Source organism: Mus pahari, chromosome 23 (assembly GCF_900095145.1).
Source record: "Mus pahari chromosome 23, PAHARI_EIJ_v1.1, whole genome shotgun sequence".
In the NCBI taxonomy this organism is placed as follows: Eukaryota; Metazoa; Chordata; class Mammalia; order Rodentia; family Muridae; genus Mus; species Mus pahari.
The window spans coordinates 33,153,649-33,173,270 of NC_034612.1; the positions used below are offsets into that span (position 1 = coordinate 33,153,649).

The following is a 19,622-nucleotide window of genomic DNA, read 5'->3' on the forward strand; positions in this document are numbered from 1 at the left end:
CCTGTTCTCTGGCTGGTTCCAGGACTAGGATGGCATGTACAGTTAGCAGACATGCCTGTGTAATTGTCAAATATCATTCCAGGGTCAAGAAACCCATGAAGAACAGATGTATGGTGCTGTTCTGACAGAAATTTTTAAGATTAATTTTTACTTTATGCATCTAAGTATCTTGCCTTGCAATATATGCATGTGCACTGTGCCCATGGAGGCCAGAAGGCGGCACCAGATCACTAAAACTGGAATTAAGGACAGTTCAAAGGTGCATTAGGAACTGAATCCAGGTCCTCTGCAAGATCAGCAAGTGCTGTTAACTACTGAGCTACTTTTCTAACCCCTGCTATAGGAAGTTTAAAAGTGAAATTTGACAAAAATATTTGAGCAGAACCAGTGCGACTCTGAAACCCTTTGCTCCTGTGTCACTTGTGCTGGCTGCTGATGTCTGGTGGAGGGATGGCTTCCAGTTATGGCCTTGGGATACCCTGGGGCTTTCCTTTGGGTTTCTAGCTCTACTACTGTACATCACCTGGTGTCAAGCTTCCGTTGTCCACTTAGCACAGTCTCTCTGTAGTGACCAGTGGTGAGTCAAGGGCTCTGTTCCATCCATAATGAACACACAGAAAGCACAGTAACACCACAGCACCGGAGGGAGACCTGAAGCTCTTCAGTAGGACCTCTCTAGAAACTGCAGGAAGAGCAGACCACATTCCTAACAAGGACTTCGTATTCTAACTCCTCCCTTTCTGACTCCAATAATGGAGTATGGACTTTATTCCAGTAAGTGAGCCCTCACCTATAGGCTTAAGACTCTTTTTGTCACCAAGACTTTTGGTTCTTGACACTGTAACTTCCTGATTTAAAGGTCCTCCCTGACAGAAGGACATGAAGGCCAAGCTTCATCATCTCTGGATAATGTGAAAGCTTAGGTTAGTCCAGGAGTCAGCAGAATAGCTAGGTTCCCCAATTAGTACGTGGCCAGTAAGTGCCAATGGCCTGGTACCACAGCTGGAGAGTTGTCTTGGCAATGACAGCTGGATAATTTACATTCTCTCCACATAGCCATTCAGCTACAGCAGGCAGCTGCAGATTCCTGATTTTTTTTTTTTAAACAACAAACTGGTTTACTGCAGATGTAAATTTTGGTAATATTTCACAGACACTTGAGTTATGAGCATTGAAGGCTACAGAGGATGGCATAGGGCCCGACAATTGTAAGGAAGAGGGTATGTAGGTGGAAACTGACGAATAAGCCAAACTCAAGTGATCCTGGGCAGAGATGGGTGACTGATTACACAACCGATTCACATTCAGTGTCCACAGAAAGAATCCAAACAAGATTTTCTTCATGTTATTTTCATATAACTCTTTACACTGGCTGGCTTTCCTTCCTTAGTACTTGCTTACTGTGCACTGATAAATCTATACCTCATTACTAGAATTTTTCTAATTTTTCACATAGAAAAAGCTCTATGTGTACTGTGGAATAAAAAGCAGACTTGTATATTTAAGAGGGCAGAAAGAGATTCAACAGAGAAAAGTCTGAACATAAGGAAAAATATTCCATAGAATATTGGAAACCATCTCAGAGCCTGCCAAAATTTACCTTCTTCCACTCCATATCAAACACACTCAACCACTGCTAAAAGCAACATGCTGAATCAAGTTGATGAATGCTTTATATAAGCGTACCCCAGAGAAATGGAGGCCCGGATACACACCCCATCACACCCGTAAGAGCCTGCCTACTATTTTACAGAGGACAGTCTGAAGTCTCCGTCTTCAGGGATTCCGGGCACCAAGTCTTTTCCAGATAACGCACCAGCATCAAAGCCTTATCTCAGAGTGACAGGCCCTGAAACCCCAGCTGGAGCGCAGCCTCCTGGCAAACACTGCAGTGAGAAAGCGGATGCCTTTGGCCTTACATAGGACAAAATTAGCGCATGGCTCACTTTTTATACATGCAAAATCCTCAAGGATTAACTGTCAGTCCAGCCATCTTGTTGAAGAGAAAGGGTGCCACCTATAACACTGGGGCAAGTACAAAGGAAAAGGCAGATGTCCTCACAGTACAACCATCTCTGCCATTAAATCTGAATGCACACAGTAGTTTGCTTTAGCACTAACCTGAAAGAATTTTGTCAATTCTGCTTTCAAGACAGTTGTGCTGACACATCTATTTTGGAAATACCCAAGGGGGAGAAGACACTTTTCTTGTGGAATACTAGTGCCATCTAGTGGCAGCTTGTTCCATAGTTCACACAAAACAGCTTAGTACAGACATACATTCCATTATAGGTTTGGTTTTTATCTTATCTCCCACAGACCCTTTCCTCCAAGAGCAGAAAAAGAACCTAGAGCATGAGTGGCATTATCTATAGGTAAAGGTTAAATTCTGAAGCAGATAGTCCTAGAAGCTATAATATCCTGTGCTACATCTCTTCACTGTGATACTGTAAATAAGATGAACGAGCAGAAGGAAGCTCTGAGAACCACCCAACATTTGCAAAGTAACCATCTCCCTACTGGGTCACCGTCCTTTCAAAACTGCATCAAACTCCAGACTCCACGATCCTTCTCCAGCCTCAGTCTCTTTAGACTGAGCGACTTAGTCACTTTGCAAATGTGCACTGAGCACTGTACTGGAAGGCACCAGGCAAACACAGTTTAGATATTTTACTTCTATCTCGAAATCCCTACATGTTCAGAGCAACAACATCAACTTGTTTTTTTTTTTTTCCTTTTCCTGCTGAAATCCTCTATATTCCCATGAAATCACTGATGCAGTGGATCGAAGCACAAGACTCACCTGCACCCTGCCTTATTCACATTCCATTTCTAACTAAATAACCCTGATCTGGCATCAATCTAAGCCTGTTCCTCTTCTCTAGATTTCCAGACAGTTCTGATCCTTGGGATCTGAAACTGCTGCTGAGACAAACCTAAAGCTTAGTAGCATCAGAGTCATTTCTCAATCATGGCATATATCCATCTTAGCAGGGGAACACAAAGTGAACTAAATGCCCTGTACATTGCAAAAGCTGAGAACACACGATGTGAAGTCCATTATGAACTGCTAGCTATAACAAAAATGTTGTATAAACAGATAAAGAACTTTTCATCTGGCCTCATTCAAACTACTCACTGCACAGTAATTCCTATTTCCCCTAGGCCTAGACCTGGCAATTACTGCTCAGATTCTTGCTAGTTGCATCTGGTTACTTAAGAAACTGCACATGAGGTTTCTGGCCGCCATGTCCCTGCATCTGCAATGGATGGTCGTTAGGAACTGCTCCAGTTTCTTGATCAAGCAGGCATACAGCACAGAGCCAAATAATCTGAAAGCCTGAAACTCCTCCCGGTACAACGGGCTAATTCACTGCAAGACTGTCGGAGTGGAGCCAGTGACTGATGGCAAAGGGCTCATGGTAGTTATGAAACGCAGATTCAGTCAGCAAAAGCCTGCCACTTCTTACATGAGGACCACCACCACCACCACCAAGAATGTTCGGGCCACACTCAGCAGCATCAGGCACATGGTCCGAAAGAACAAGTACCGCCCTGCATGGCGGCCATCCGCAGGGCCAGTGCCATCCTTCGAAGCCAGAAGCCTCTGCTGGTGAAGAGGAAACAGACCCGCCCCACCAAGAGCTCCTGAGCCCCACACCCCAGAAGCAATAGAGTCCACTGACTTGTTGAACATCCTCCAAAGAAGAAGAAGAAGAAGAAGAAGAAGAAGAAGAAGAAGAAGAAGAAGAAGAAGAAGAAGAAGAAGAAGAAGAAGAAGAAGAAGAANAGAAGAAGAAGAAGAAGAAGAAGAAGAAGAAGAAGAAGAAGAAGAAGAAGAAGAAGAAGAAGAAGAAGAAGAAGAAGAAGAAGAAGAAGAAGAAGAGAAAACTGCTTTTGTTCACAAGCTTCTGTTACCACATTCTGCCTTTACCAAAGCCAAACACAACACGAACATGTAAGTAGTTAACCTCCAAAGCAGGAAAATATGTCCTTTTTCTTGGTAATCTGGCTTTTCCAAGCATTTGTAACTAACAGCTTACCTTGTTCTTGACCTCAGCAGAGCAACTTTCCATGAACTTGAATTGTCCTATCCACTTGCTGCTGACTTTTAGTTTCACTCCACGATGGTCAGAGAAGATACTTGTATGATGACAACCTTTAGTCTTACTACTTGCATTGTGACCTATCACTCTATCCTGGAAAAAGCTTCATGTATGCTTATAAAGGGGGCTTTTGCTTCTGATAGGTAGAATGTTCTGTTAGATCACCGTCTTTAATGTCGCTGAAATTTACATCTTAGTCGTCTTCTGTTGGGCTGCTCTATCCATCATAGATCTTCAACTGTTTGTGTGCTCCACTCTATTCCTTCATTCAGTTCTATTAATATCTGCTTTATACATATTTGGGCATTGACACTGGGTGCATATCGTCAATCATCTCTTGGTACCTATGGACTGGATCAAGGCTCCCTGGGTGGTCTGAATGAGAATGCTGCCCACTGGCTCAGCATTTGAACACTTGGCCCCAGCAGTGGCGCTGCTTGGGGGAGGTTTGGGAGGAGCAGCTTTGCCGGAGAAAGTATGTCACTGGAGTGGCTTTGAGGTCATATAGCCTTATCCTACACTAGTTTGCACTCGCTGCTTCTTGTTTACTGTTGAAGAGGTCATATGTCAGTTTCCTGCTTCTGTCACCATACTTCCTTGCCATGAAAAGTTTTCCCTCTGAAACCCTAAGTCCAAACCCCCTTTTCCTCCTATCCCGTGTCTTGGTCACGGTGTTTTACATAGCAGTGGAAAGGTAACTAATAAGCACTCTGGTACCCAGATCTGCTGACACTCTGGTCCCTTCTGTGAAGCTGCGGCAGTATCTGTACACAACCTGTGTGCACCCTCCCATACGTGACACAGTTTCTTATATGTAATTGTCAGACAATACAGCTTTGTGGGGAAAGATAAAGGGTCTTCACTAGCTGGGCAGTGGTGGCGCAGGCCTTTAATCCCAGCACTCGGGAGGCAGAGGCAGGCGGATTTCTGAGTTCGAGGCCAGGCTGGTCTACAGAGTGAGTTCCAGGACACCCAGGGCTACACAGAGAAACCCTGTCTCAAACAAACAAAAAAAAAGGGGGGGGGGTGTCTTCATGACATGTCTAATGCAGGAGCCATTTTCCCCTTGGGTATTTCTATATGCAGTTGGCTGAATCCACGGGTATAGGTTTCATGGATATTCAGGCTGATCATGACTTATAACTGGTTTGTCTTCCTGGTATGTTGACCTTTTCTTATTATGCTATAATTCCCTTGTTCTTCAATTGATAGTTTTTTCTTTAAGTGTATTTTGTAGAAGTATGACCAACCTGCTCTCTTTTGGTTATCTTTTCTACTTAATGTCTTTCCTTTCACTTTTAGCCAGTAGGTATTCACAAATCCAGCAAGGCTTTTGAAGAAAGGACAACCAGAACCCAATTTAAAACCCTTCCAGTCACTTTGTCTTTTGTCCACGGGGCTTATTCCATATTGCATTAAAGCAATGGAAGGAGGAACTTACTTTTGTGTGTAGCTTTTTTGGGGGGGATCACTTGTTCCTTGTTTTCCTTTATGTTGTTTTCTTTTGCATCTCTGCTAAAGGAATCTTCTCTGAGGTCACAATAGAATATATGCAAAATATCTTATATTTATAGTAATCTTTTAATCTGATAACTAATTGCATTCATTCTACTTTCTTTTCTTTTTTTTTCTTTTTCTTTTTTTTTTTTTTAAGATTTATTTATTTTATGTATGAGTATACTGTAGCTGTACAGATGGTTGTGAGCCTTCATGTGGTTGTTGGAAATTGAATTTTTAGGATCTCTGCTCATTCTGGTCAACCCCTCCGCTCCGGTCAACCCTGCTGGCTCCAGCCCAAAGATTGATTATTATATGTAAGTATACTGGAGCTGTCTTCAGACACACCAGAAGAGGACATCAGATCTCATTATGAGTGGTTGTGAACCAGCCATCGTGCTAAAGAAGGTCTTATCATCATATATTACTGGCCTTCCAAAGGATCAAAATTTAAAGGAGTCTCTTGGGCTGTCAGGCTGGCTGTGTGGGTGAGGTGCTGCCTTCTAAGCCTGATGATATGAGCTTGATCTCTGGGTTCTATATGGTACACAGAGAACATATTCCTACAAGCTGCCTGCCCTCTAACCTCAACATGTGCCTACACAAACACACAGACAAATGTGCACACACACAAAAATGAAATTAATCTAAATTAAATAGTTAAAAATTTAAAATTAAAAAAAAAAAGACATGGTTTCTTAAAGTTGAAAAACCTTAAATTGGGAACTATCTGTATATTTACTTGCTAATGAACTTTGTAGTTTTACATGAATTTGTATTGCTATTTAGTTTTTGTTCCTAAATATCGGGATTACAGGAACATATCTGGTTTCTCCTCCTCCTGCTTTGAGAATGTGTGTGCATATTCATGTATGTGTGTATGTATGTATACATGTTTACATCAGGTCTCAGTTGTCCCTCAGGAGCCATTCACCATGGTTTCTAAGAAAGGTGTCTGGCTAGGACTTGGGACACACTGAGCCAAATTCTGCCTCTCAAGTGCAGGGATTGTGGTGAGTGTGTGCAGCCATACCAGAAACTGAGTGCAGGACCTCCTATTTGTGAAGAAGTACTTTACCAAGCCCTGCAGCTGCTGCCTCCTCTTCCTCTTCTTTCTACTCCTCCTCCTCCCTCCGCTTCCTCCTTCTCCATTTTTCTTTTTTCTTTTTAAAAGACAGTGTCTCACTAGGTATTCTTAGATAGTCTGGAACTTGCTATGTAGAACAGACTGGCCTAGAACTCACATTGATCTCCTAATTCTGCCTTCAGCAACAACCTGAATGGACAACTTAGGAAATGGCTACATCAACTCTAAGAGTGTGTACAGGTTTCAGAGAAATATTAGTATTAAAACAACGGTGTAAAGTTTTAGCTGATTAGTATCTTTTCTAGCCTTTACTGCAGAGTTTTTTCACTGTCTCCAAAACAAGGCAATACTTAACTCTGACCACAGTTTTATAAAATGGCCTTCCTCGGGGAAGGCAGTGTCCATTAGAAATCCCTAAGTAGTTCCTAATAGTTGGTAAATCTAAGAGACCCTTATTCCAAGTGAAGCCTCATCAAAGAGAAAGAGGCACACGTTCACCAGTGAGGCGACTGCACAGCTCTGGCCTCTCCTGAAGTGACTGATTCTTATAGGAGGAAACTCAATGAAAAACCTACTCGATGTGACATAGATGACACAGACATGGTGCCTTTAATCAAAGAAGTGTCAGTTGGACTTTGAAAATTACAGCAAGTGCATTTGTGTGTATGTGCTGTATTTGAGTACAGGACAGGGAAAAGAGCAAACAAAATATATGACACAGCAGAAGAAAACACATTTTCACAGCATCTGTCTTTATCAAATGACATAGACGAGAAATCCTGAACTTTGCAACTGGAATTCCACAAGTAATTTCATCTCTGTAACTATGCCAGCTGCCATCACCAATCTTCACTTGCTTCATGACTACAAGATGCAAACTATTCCCATGCATCAGCCTACACGAGACCCACAGAGTGCAAGCCCGACTCAAGCAAGGTGCTGGAAAAACAAACCACTGTCCTCCTTACCTTTCGGCAGCGTGGGTTGGGGCAGCTGAACCTGTTCACATCGCTGTCCAACAGAGCAGGGAAGCTGCAGGAGGGGCACCTGGAGTAACAGGAAAGTGGCATCACTCAAGCTGGTTAAAAGAGGGTCTCCTGGGATTGTGCTACCGAGATGGAGGATTAAGCAGAGCAGACAGCGCTTTGCATTCCTTAATTATCACTACAGCCTCGACTGAGCTCCTCCTACACCTGCACTTACAGGGAAAACAGACACCATGCCAGCGTCCAAACTTACTGTCACCACATACCTCAAGCTCTCAAGGATCCCTTGTAACCATTACTCTTCCTCCCTCCCAGGGCACAGTGATTCAGCTGCAGGCTAGAATATTAGGTAATAAGTAAGGTGTGTAGGTAGAGCCCATAGACAGATGCTTTCATTATAAGCTTAATTGATTGTTTCATTTCTTAGCAAGAAGGACCAGAAAATCCAGACAGAATCTTCTTGCCTGGTAAAAGCAGACTTTACCTTGGGGGATGAGCAGATTCTCAGCACTCACCGGACAAGCTCATCAGCATAGGCTGCAGCGACTTCTTCTTCAGCTTTCCGCTCATAGTACTTGTACAGGATGGTCTGGGGGAGCACCTTCTCCAGCTCACTGGTTGGGAAGGAGCACGTGCAGCTGCCTTCCATGCAGCTGAGTTCTGACTAGAATAAAGTAGGCAGGCAAAGGGAAAACTTAACCAGGGACTCAGAATAAGGAAGAGTAAAGGATGCCAAATGCATCTTTCTTCAAGGGGAGGGTCAAGAGCATAGACATGAAGGCAGCAAAGCTCCTCTGACAAGGAAGTCGTAAGTAAGAGCGTACAGACCTTCTGGGATCCTACCAGAACACCTCCAGCAGCCAAGCTATAATCTATGAGGAAGGAACACCGGTGGCTAAGGTGATGTGCTCAGTGAGCGAGGAGAGGCTGGCCTCAGGGTCTGAAGCAAGCAGCTTCACTTGTAGAGTGCAAAGCTGGAGACTCGGGCAAAGGGGGGTGGTGGTAACTAGGGATGAAATTGGGGGGTGGGGGAAGTGGTTCCACCTTCTACTCTGGCTTTCTCTGGATGGAAATCAATAGAAAGGAGAAAGGTTTGGAGACAGCAGAGCTCAAGTATGGCCTCGAGTGAAGACCTGAAGCAAACTTCGCATGTGGAACAGCAATATCTCCTCTTCCCACTTGGTTCTAGCATGCTGGGATGAAGGCAATTTCATATCCACAAAAAGGTGACAATGCCTTAGAATGAATGACCTTGGAGGATCACAACATAAAGCACTAACTATTCAGACACCCAAGGTCACTATTTGGCCTATATGCTCATGGCTCAAAAAGCTTTCAAATACATCATTGCTAAGAATGATGTTCCTAAAAAGAAAATGTTCCTAAAAAACAAAAAGAAAGGACAAAAAAAAAAAGAAAGTGTGTGTGTGTGTGTGTGTGTGCTAGACATCTGGGGAACCATAAGAAGAAAAAGTGGACACATGGAAATGACTTGACTTAATGCTCCCAACAGTCCCCTGAGCATCTTCCTTTTCCAGGAGAAGAAGCTGAGGCAGAAGATCTCACCAGGTTTTCTACTTAGGCCTTTTTTGGTCGAGGTTTCATGTGGTTTCTAGCCATGAGCTCTCTTTGGTCGCTTCCAAACTATATATTTTGATTTTTTCAATCACAGTTCCCATGGCCCCATTACTTCTTCAGTTCAGTGTGGTTAAAGTGTTTGACACTTTGTCTTTGGTTCCAGAAACAGCTTCAAAACAACTTGTGAGTGATACAGTTGAGAGACAATTATTTGCTACAACGCTGGGGCACTGTCAGCCTGAGAAAACAGTCCACTTGACCCTCTCATGACCTATTTCAACTGCTCCTTTTTCTTCCTCAAGGCAGACTACAAAATTTCTCTTCAAGACTAGTCCAAAAGAACTATATATACTACCTTCTTTCTTGTCTTTTGTATTGGAGCCAGCCTTATATAAAGCAATTTTCTAAACGTTTTATGTGACTGCACACTAAGACCTTCAATTTCAGATGGGTCATATCACCGGCCAGGAAGGACATGAATAGCCTTGGTGGGTTTCTCTAGGCTTTCAGGCTCTTGTCTAATGCCGTTTCTGTAAGCTGCTGATACTTCAATTTTATCCATGTAATAAAGGCTCCTTAAAAATTCAAAGGACAGGATCTAGAGAATTTTTGGGTGTTCAACACCAGAGGCTTACAGGAATGCAAGCAAAACCCCATCCCCTTGCTGGGATGGCGATGTCTCCAAACTCTACAGATAGAGCTTGTATATTAGGGACCCTGCTTGCTCTGACTATCTACCCTCTACCAACCTCCTTCCCTCTGCTGACCTGGAGCTTTATAACAACCTATGTAACAAATCTAGAGTAGAAGCATTTCTCTGAGTTCTGAGAACTTCCTTAAATAAGTCAACCAAACCTAATGAGCAGGTCATGAAAACCTCAGTTTATAGTCAAGAGATGGATGGTCCAGAGGCTTCAATCTATAAAATCTTGAGTCTCCATAGACAGGTGATTTCAAAACTGAATCGACTTACAGCATGTGCAATGATGACAACCTGGCTTGCTAGTGGAAAGAGATCCACACGTCCAAGGCCATGGGAGTAAACAGTGCTTTAGGCAATGAGGGAAGGGCTGGAGGCTGAAGCTTTCCCTCCCTGTTCTCAGAGTGTTTCTCAGTATTTCCTGGTCTTTTAGGATTTTGATTTTAAAGGGATAATTATTTACCAATTCAGATTTGCCTCAGGATTTACATACCCATGGCAATTTTCAGTGAACCATGGGAAGTATACGATGCTGATGGGTCACAGGACTAGTAAAGCTGGCCTGCTGGTTGGAAGCATTGGCTGGTCTTCCAGGGGAGCAGATTTAGATTCTAAGGAACCACATGGTGACATACAACTGTCTCTACCTCTACTCCAAGGGATCTACATCCTTGTCTATGAGAGAAACCCTGTCTTGGGAGAGAAGGGATGGTTATGTTTAGGAAGTGATGATTAACATTAAAGATGCTTGAAAAAAAAAAAAAAAAAAAAAAAAACCAGTAATCCATACTATTTTATGCTTTGTTTTTTGTTTTGTTTTTTTGGTTTTGTTTTGTTTTTGTTTTTTTTTTTTTTGGTTTTTCAAGACAGGGTTTCTCTGTGTAGCCCTGGCTGTCCTGGAACTCACTTTGTAGACTAGGCTGGCCTCAAACTCAGAAATCTGCCTGCCTCTGCCTCCCGAGTGCTGGGATTAAAGGTGTGTGCCACCACTCCCGGCTACTATTTTATGTTTAATTAAAATTACACACACACACACACACACACACACACACACACACACACACACACACACACTTAAATGAAGTTATACCACTTGGGATGACAATATTCCTTTCTAAAAGCCACAGACTATCTAAAAGAAAACCCAAGTGTCAGACATGGGAAACCTCCTCTAGACTTGTCCTTCAGGGGGAGGCCAAGAGACTGTGATCGAATAGTATAGTTTCCTGCTGCTGACCAGAAACTGAAGACACCAGCAGTATGGCAGAAGGCCTGAGGAATCTCCCTGGATTAGACCTGAAAGTCTCCTCTGAGGACTGGCCTCTGATGGAGCTATGCAAGCTGCCCAGGAAGAAAATCAATCGTCTTACCACAAGTAATGCCTATGACCACAATGACAAAAACGACAACAAAAGTTGTTCTCAAAAATTCAACAGAGGCATCTTTACCCTAGAGGTAACCAAAAGCCATCTAATTGGACTTAAGGACAGTTCTATAGGAGAGAATTTATGCCTGATACTATAAAACTAGCCTAATTCCGGTATCTGGTAAGGCCATGGACACCAGAGGAAAACTTACTACTGCCACTTCACTGAACCAGTATAATTTCAAATTGCATTCTAAATATTTATCCTTATACCTCTAATCCTTCATCAAGAAAATGTCTCTTTTCAGCAGACAGACATAGCTGGTCAAAATGCAAAGAACAATTGACCCTGGGATACCCAGCCCCAAATGATACATCTGTAACATAACCCCTAATCTAAGGTCAAAAGAAAATCACAGAAGAGGTGGGAAGGGTATAAGAGTCAGAGTACAAATCATAGTACCAGGATGTCAGCTGCAATATACCATCTTCTATAGTTGACATGGCAACTGTCAGAAAATTTCAACATGCCAACATAGATGGGAAAATCTCACAAGGTTCTACTGGAAATAAAGAGGTTCATGTAAGACGCTGCTGATGGAGGGAGAATCAGTTTTCTCTAGGGATAACCCCTTAAACACACATATATAGCACTAACTTAGTTATATGTATGCACACAGACACACACACACAAATAAAGGATAAGAGGCCAAAGATTTGAGGAATAATAGGTACAAACGATGTTGAATGGATTGTGTGTGTATCTGTGTGATGCAAATATAGTACCACATATGAAAATCTCTAAAACATAAAAGGTCATAGTCATGTTCTGAGTCACTGTGTTAGCTTTTTCCCCTGCCACCTCTCCTCTTCTCCCCCCGTCAGTACTGTCATTTTAAAGCAACTATAAAGCCGTTTTAAAGTATGTGAAAAATGCTAAGGCATTTTTACATGCTCAAATAAAATGAAGACGCATCCTGAGCTCACCATTTCTCTAACTGTGACCAGCAAGGTAAGAGCTAAGACAGGAGCCCTGTGGAGCTAGACATATGGCTTGAGTGAGTCAGGAAACCTATTGTACTCAGAACCAACATGACACAAATCAGGTTGTGCATTTATCAGCATATTAGCAGAACCGAGCTCCCACACAAAGTGTTCCTTCCTGTTCATAAGCATGGTCACCTTTCTTATTTATGTGCAGCACACTTACCTTTCCAGATCCAAACACTGCCTCTTGGGCATATCTGATGAGACATTCTTTGCAGAACAAGTGAGCATCGGCGCATTGTGTCAGCTCCTCAAATGGAAACTCCCCATAGCAGCAGCGGCACTCAATCAGCTGGCCATCCTATAAGTCAAAAAAGATAGATGTTAATGCCCCATCACCCATCCCCAAGAAGTGAGGTCTCCTCTACAGCCCTATACACTTCCTTGCCCCAGAGACACAATGAGGTCAGCACCAACTCCTACGAGACACTTAATAACAAGAAACATTTAAACCTAGCTCAGAAGCTAGGTACCAACCATGGCAATGTATGTGTGACAACAGTACTAAGGATACTGAGAAAGGGGGAACTAGAGTTTGAGACCAACCAGGGCTATGGAGTAAGATCTTGTCTCAAAACGTAGGTAAAATAAATAAATAAATAAAAAGACTAATTCAGGATATCAGTGTAACAGTACACCATAAGACAACAAGCAGCGGCTCCGACAGATGCTGACATGACTATAAAAGGGTTAACAGCATGACACATTGTCCCAGAAGCTTTCTAGAGCTGGGCTTTGCTCCCCTCGTCAGAAGCCAGGAGTGTGCAGAGATCTTAAGCTCGTCCTTGCTTTTGGTTAAGAGACTGAGGAAAGCAACTTAAGCCACGTCCTTAAGTACATGTAATGTCAGGGTTCACTGACGAGACAGGGCCAGCCAGAGGCCTGCTCACTCTCAGGATGCTCACAAAGGCCCCGAAGCAGGTTGGCAGATACAGCATGGAAACACATGGCCCAAGGCTACATACAGTGAATCTGTGTTCTACATTTCCATCTAGAACTGACGAGTGGATTTCTGTAGCTTTTTTTTTTGGGGGAGGGAGTAAAAAAATTTCATTTATTTATTTAATGTATATTATATGAGTCCACTGTAGCTGTTTTCAGACACACCAGAAGAGGGCATCAGATCCCCTTACAGATGGTTGTGAGCCATCATATGGTTGCTGGGAATTGAACTCAGGACCTCTAGAAGAGCAGTCAGCTCTCAACTGCTGAGTCATCTCTCCAGTCCCCCAAAAGTAAACATTTTAAAATGTAAAAATGTCACATTTTGCTTTATACTGTTTTCTCTGTAAATGTATAAAGCTATTTTGACTGTGGTTTTTCGTGGGTTCTTCTCTTATCTGTCTCCTAACAGTATCTTCTCTGGCTCAGCTGTCAGCGATGTCTTCACAGTGCACTACCCCAGCTACCTTAATTGTCTTTCATTCACCCTTCCCTCTTTCCCCTGACCTACCCTTCTGTCGTCTCCTGACTTTTGCCCACTAATACTACTCTCTCCAACTCCTTTCTTCCTCCTCCCCTCAGCCTCTGGCTCGATTTTATAGCCTCTCCTGTTCCTACAAGTCCAAACACGAACTGTCACTGAAGAACATAGGGTCATTTAAAGGGCCAGACACACATAAGATTTTGTACTATGGATTTCTGCTCATGCTCTTTAAGAACATATCTATCTCCTCTAGTTTCGCTTTGGTTTTGTATATAGACAGCCTCCTCTAGCCCATGTTACTGACTGACTTGAGTGAACCACACAATGACAAGTCAATAGGGGATTTTATATAGAAAAAGTTTGATTTCAAAAGCCCAAATGAGAAAACCCAGAATAAATTAACTTGGTGAGATTTCAAAATACCTTTTGATACTGTTCTTCGTTCATCTGCAGGGCAAGCAAGAAGTCTTCATGCTGAGGAAGAAAAGCATCACACATTCAGATACACATGTACAAAGAAACCATAAACCATTAGCATCTCATGCACATTACTAAAGGTATCGTTTCTGTTAACAATCTTTAGTAGATGAGAAAGCTACCAGAGCATAAATCTACAGCGTGAATAAAGGAACACACCAACACAAAACACTCTGGAATAGCACAGAACAGCAAAAGCAAACACAAAGCTAAAAGGGCCAAAGCCAAGTTTGACAACACACTTTGCAGTTAAGTTGGGAAGGAAACAGCATTTGCGTATTGTATTGTGTATTGCTGCAGAAGACAGGAACTAGCTAACCATAAAGGAGCGGTGTGGTAGGAACTCTCAACTCAGCTGACAAGCCCCTCTCCCCTCCTGAGGGGAGTTTTCATGTCGCTCTGAGGCACACTCGCTCTGAGGCACACTCGCTCTGAGGCACTCCTGGACTTCTCATCTTGTTCCACAGAACTACTTCAAAATTTGCCAGAAAATAGCAACAAACACTACCTTGGACTTTCATCAAAGATATTTCCACGCGAAAGTAGTTTTTCTTTTTGCTTTTTTTAGAGACAGGGTCTCCTTATACAGCTCAAGCTGGCCTTAGTCTCCCCAGTGCTGGGATACAGGTGTGACCACCATCATGCCTGACTGACACTGCACATTCTATTATTTTCATGGTGGTCTGGGAATGGGACATAGGACCTCACTTACACTAAGTCAAATGCTCTCCCATTCAGCCACATCCTTGGCCTTCTCTTATTATCTAGGGTAGTTTTTATTATTTTGGCCCTGGTTCCCAAGGTACATTCCAACACATGGAGAATATTATCATCTTAAAAAGTGTGAGTACAGAGAGACTACTCAGCCACCACCCCACTGCTTGCTACACATTTAACAGTTTTTTTTAACAAAAGAGCAAATTCTATTGTTGTTAGAAATGTGACCTAAGGTTGTATACACTTTTAATTCCAGGCAGAGAATAGACCTTTGTGAGTTTAAAGTCAGCTTGGCTTACAGCTGGGCTACACAGAAAGAGACCTTGTCTCCAAAAAAAAAAAAAAAAAAGTGAAAAAAAGAAAAAAGTGTGATCTCTTTGGGAACTCAGTACCCGAGGCCACCAGAGCCTAGAAGGTATTTTATTAAATAATTTATATATGTGCATTCCAGTTGAATTGAACGTTTAGAAATATTTGGGAAAGTATAGAACTAAATAAAACTCTTCTTTGTTTTTTCTTCACTTGAACTATTTTACTAAGTTTTCATATAAGCCTCTTTAATGCAAGGCTAGCATACTCAATCCCTGAAACCTGAGTGGAGAAGAAAAAAGCTGACATATCATGGGACATGTGTGCCCACAAACACAGACATGTGCAATAAATGGAATTAAAAAAAAATTCTGTCAGTCTGATTTATGAAACCATGAAATTAGTCACTATCATTGCAAATAGTTGTTTCTACTTAAAAGCCTTTCTTTAAAAAAGGAGTGCATGTGGAATCCTAGCTCAGTGATGGAATCCTAGCTCAGCAACATCCCTAGCACCCAAAGGAACTCATAAAGCCAGCCATGTAGCACACTCCAACGGGGAGCTAACTACAACCCCCAAACCATATTCCCAGATCAGAGCACAGCTTCCTACCTCTGCCATCTCTTTAATTTTCTGCTCATAGAATTCCTGCTCTTGCTGCACAGCTGGAAGGAGGGCCTGATGATCATAGTACCTACAGTGTCGGCGCTTGTTTTCCAGAAAGAACATCCTCTTCTCTATTTTTATGTCACCTAGAAGACATATCAGAGTGAGATTACAGGGACAACTACTGACCAGGAATCCAAGTCAACAATGCTGTCGTCAACAACTTAGCTCCCCCAGTCCTGGAGCAGGACACTATGGGTCCCACAACTCATCTTGCCACTGGAGATGGCGTGCATCATCATGCTTAATCTGTGGTAAGGCTTTTCCTTCCTCATTTTTTCTTTGTGAGAACCAACTGCAAAGCCTCTCCTGTTCTGACAGCACTGTACTGTGAGCATATGCCTTATAACCCATGTAAGGATAGTGGTTTCACAGTTTTGAACTATTACAGATACAACTAGAACGGCCTGTGTTGGTTCATTGGTCAATCCGCCAGTCAAATATATAACCAATTCTCACATCTCAAGAGCAGTGTTCATCTCTCATTCGCAGCATTTGTTAGTCCATACATGACATTTGCTACTGCACACATCTTCCTCAATAACATACCTAAGGAAGGGGAACCAACATCTGCAACTACTGTCTATACGTTGTGATGTGCTGTCCAAGTCAGTTACTCTTAGGCCTGTCAGGTCTTTGTAAACCTCGGGCTACAACTGTACATGCTGTCACCAACATTCAGCTTTCCATTACCTTGCTCAAACTTGAAATCTATGAAAGAATACTGATTCATTTCTTTCCTCTTTTTCCGTTTTCCACTGGCTTCAGGTGACAACTCCTGCCATTTCTTAATGGCATCGGAAAAGGCCTAAAAATTGAGAAGGGAAAGGTTACCATCAAAGAACACCTACAAAGAGGCAATCTTTGAGTCTCATCTTCCCTCACAATGCCAGCTCTGCCTAGAGTGACACCGTCAAAATGCTTCCTAACAGATTAAAAGGTGACAAAAGGAAATGAAAGCTATCCATGCACAAGTACAGCTAAGTTACATGAATGCTTGAGCGCCACAGCCTACAGTGTTTTTGGTAGCAGTCCCTGTCTAGCTCCCATTAAGCTTCCTTCCTTACACACCAAGGCTCTTCACTGTGTGCTGCAGTCTGAAGTCATTAAACCAGTGTCCATATTTTTCCTTCCCAAACCCAGCTTTATCATTTCTTAGTTTGATCTTTATTTATTTTTATTTTTTGGTTTTTCACTGTGTAGCCCTGGCTGTCNTGGAACTCACTCTGTAGACCAGGCTGGCCTTGAACTCAGAAATCNGCCTGCCTCTGCCTCCCAAGTGCTGGGATTAAAAGCATGTGTCNCCACTGCCCGGCTTTTTTTTTTTTTTTTTAAAAAAGATTTATTTATTTTATGTGTGTGAGTACACTTTAGCTGTACAGATGATTGTGAGCCATCGTGTGGCTATTGGGAATTGAATTTTCTAGGACCTCTGCTCGTTCTGGTTGGCTCTGCTCCCTCAGTCCCTGCTTGCTCCTGCCCAAAGATTTATTTATTATTATACATAAGTACACTGTAGCTGTCTTCAGACGCACCAGAAGAGGGCATCAGATCTCATTATGGGTGGTTGTGAGCCACCATATGGTTGCTAGAATTTGAACTCAGGATCTATGCTCTTACCCACTAAGCTATCTTGCTAGCCCTTCTTAGATCTTTCTTAACAGCACTTGAAAAGACCGAATTTCTCTTTCAGCTCTTAGCCCCACCCCTCTTTACCTCTTTGTGGTCAAAGAGCCATCAGATGCTATTTCACCCCCTACTGTCCCAGGGCATGAGCAAGGTTAAGAAGTCAGGCTTCCAACCCAACTTTTATTCAACCCATATACTAACAAGGGGCCAAGCACACCCCTCCACGTGAGTCCTTCTCTCCCTGATCTCCCTGGTAACAGGCATGTGCTAAAGCTCCCATCTACTCTACTCTTCCTCATTTCTCTTCTGGCCCTCCCTGCCCCCCACGTTGTAACCCTGACATACCCTTTAGGAATCTCAATGCAGGTTTGCCTTCTGCAAACTGGTAACTATCAAAATCCTATCTCTAGCCACTTCTCTAACCTTTTCTGTCCATCCCAACGCATAATATGTGACTGTTTGACAAATACTACCCATTAGAGTGGCATCTTACTCTTCCCTTGCAAGCCTGTTTTTTTTTTTTTCTTTCCCGTTTTCCTCCCTCTAGCAATGCTACATTCTTCCATGCCTACTGTTAAGTCCTCTATAAATATACTGTATTTTTATTCTTTCAGAGTACATCTCAGTCATGAGAGCATAATTATTTGCTTGCTTCTCTGCTTCATGTCACTTCTTCTACCAGACTGTGAGCCTCTGGAGGACAAGAAATGTTGCATAGGTTTCTAAAGGAAGGGCTAGCCCAAGTCAAACCTGAAAAAGGCTAGATTTTCCAACAGTACAGTCTAGTAGTTGATGTTCCCTTCTCTGACACTGCCACCTCATACAGATTTGGAGAACCCCAAAGCCCACATAGGGTAACATCCATCACGCTACCTTTCTGCTCTCCTCCTTTGGGTGAGGAATTCCCCATTTCTTCTTTCTGGAATTTCCAAACCTGAATGCACCAATCTTAAAGTCACAACTTAGTTTTCAGGTGCTGGAAAGATGCCTTAGCAGTTAAGAGCAATGGCTGCTATCTTTGCTCTACAGCACCCACATGGGGGCTCACAACTGTCTATAATATAACTCTGGCTGCAGGGAATCTGACACCTTGTTCTGTCCCCCCAGGCACCAGGCAAGCATGTGGTACACCGACATATATGCAGGTACAACACTCATACACTTTTTTCTTTTCCTTTCAAGATTCAGCCATTAAAGCAGAGGTGCTATCTGGAAGGTGAGCTCATAGCTCCTGAATGGTGGTGCACTCACTGGCCTGGGGCTGAAGAGAGGAAGAAGCTCCAGCCTGGAGCCCTAAGCAGGTTGTTATTCCACTTACATATTGGCTTTACATAGCCGTGAGAGGGTCCCACTTAAAATGAACACTCAGTACTTGTCAGTAAACCATTCTTTTAAAATGTCATACAGTTAGTTACAGGAGTATCCAAGTTCTTACTTGAACAGTTGTGTTAGTAATCAGCACGTCTATTACACTGGGCCAAATGCCTCGTGTTACAGACCAGATGTCATCAGACTGCCCTGTGACCATGGCACATAGCCTACTTCCCTGCCTCTCAGGCTGTGGTGAAAGTATCTTTCCATCAAGGTGCTCTACTCTAAGTGACCGTCCATCTTTCCCAGCTCTCTTATTTGCCCTTACCACACGCTGTGCCCCCACAGACTAAAAGCTCTTTGGAAGAAAGCTACTCTGTCTGAGCTCCACTCTTACCACTCGCTTCCTGACCTACTGATCCCCAAATCTTAGGGAGCAGCCTGGTTGGTGTGTACTAGTAAGTAAGGAATCAAAATGACCTGCCTAGGAATGACAGGAGCTCAAAAAGTAATATTCTTTTAGTTGTCTAATCTTTTCCCTAAATTTATTTACATTTTTAAATTAAACATCCACTCATATGATAGTTCTAAGTCAAACATACAGTCAGTCTGGTAAGGTTTTTAAGACTTCTAAAACAAGGGCCAAAGTTACCTTAAGAGATACCTAGAAGATCTTAACAAAAAAAAAAAAAAAAAAAAAAAAAAAAAAAAAAAAAAAAA

General features: G+C 42.6%; 1 protein-coding gene and 1 pseudogene across 3 annotated transcripts in view; one reads left to right on the forward strand and one right to left on the reverse strand.

The window, feature by feature from the left end:
• Positions 1 to 19,622, reverse strand: part of Rnf216 (ring finger protein 216) — a 110,123-nt gene that overhangs the window by 61,583 nt on the left and 28,918 nt on the right. For all 3 annotated transcript variants that reach the window (XM_021222715.1, XM_021222714.1, XM_029533547.1), the window contains exons 8-13: positions 16,656 to 16,770; positions 15,909 to 16,048; positions 14,217 to 14,267; positions 12,531 to 12,668; positions 8,192 to 8,340; positions 7,659 to 7,737 (exon numbers count right to left, since the gene is read on the reverse strand). In XM_021222715.1, the coding sequence (XP_021078374.1) occupies positions 7,659 to 7,737; positions 8,192 to 8,340; positions 12,531 to 12,668; positions 14,217 to 14,267; positions 15,909 to 16,048; positions 16,656 to 16,770 (672 nt within the window). The remainder of the gene's footprint in view (positions 1 to 7,658; positions 7,738 to 8,191; positions 8,341 to 12,530; positions 12,669 to 14,216; positions 14,268 to 15,908; positions 16,049 to 16,655; positions 16,771 to 19,622) is intronic.
• LOC110339177 lies at positions 3,249 to 3,652 on the forward strand (annotated as a pseudogene).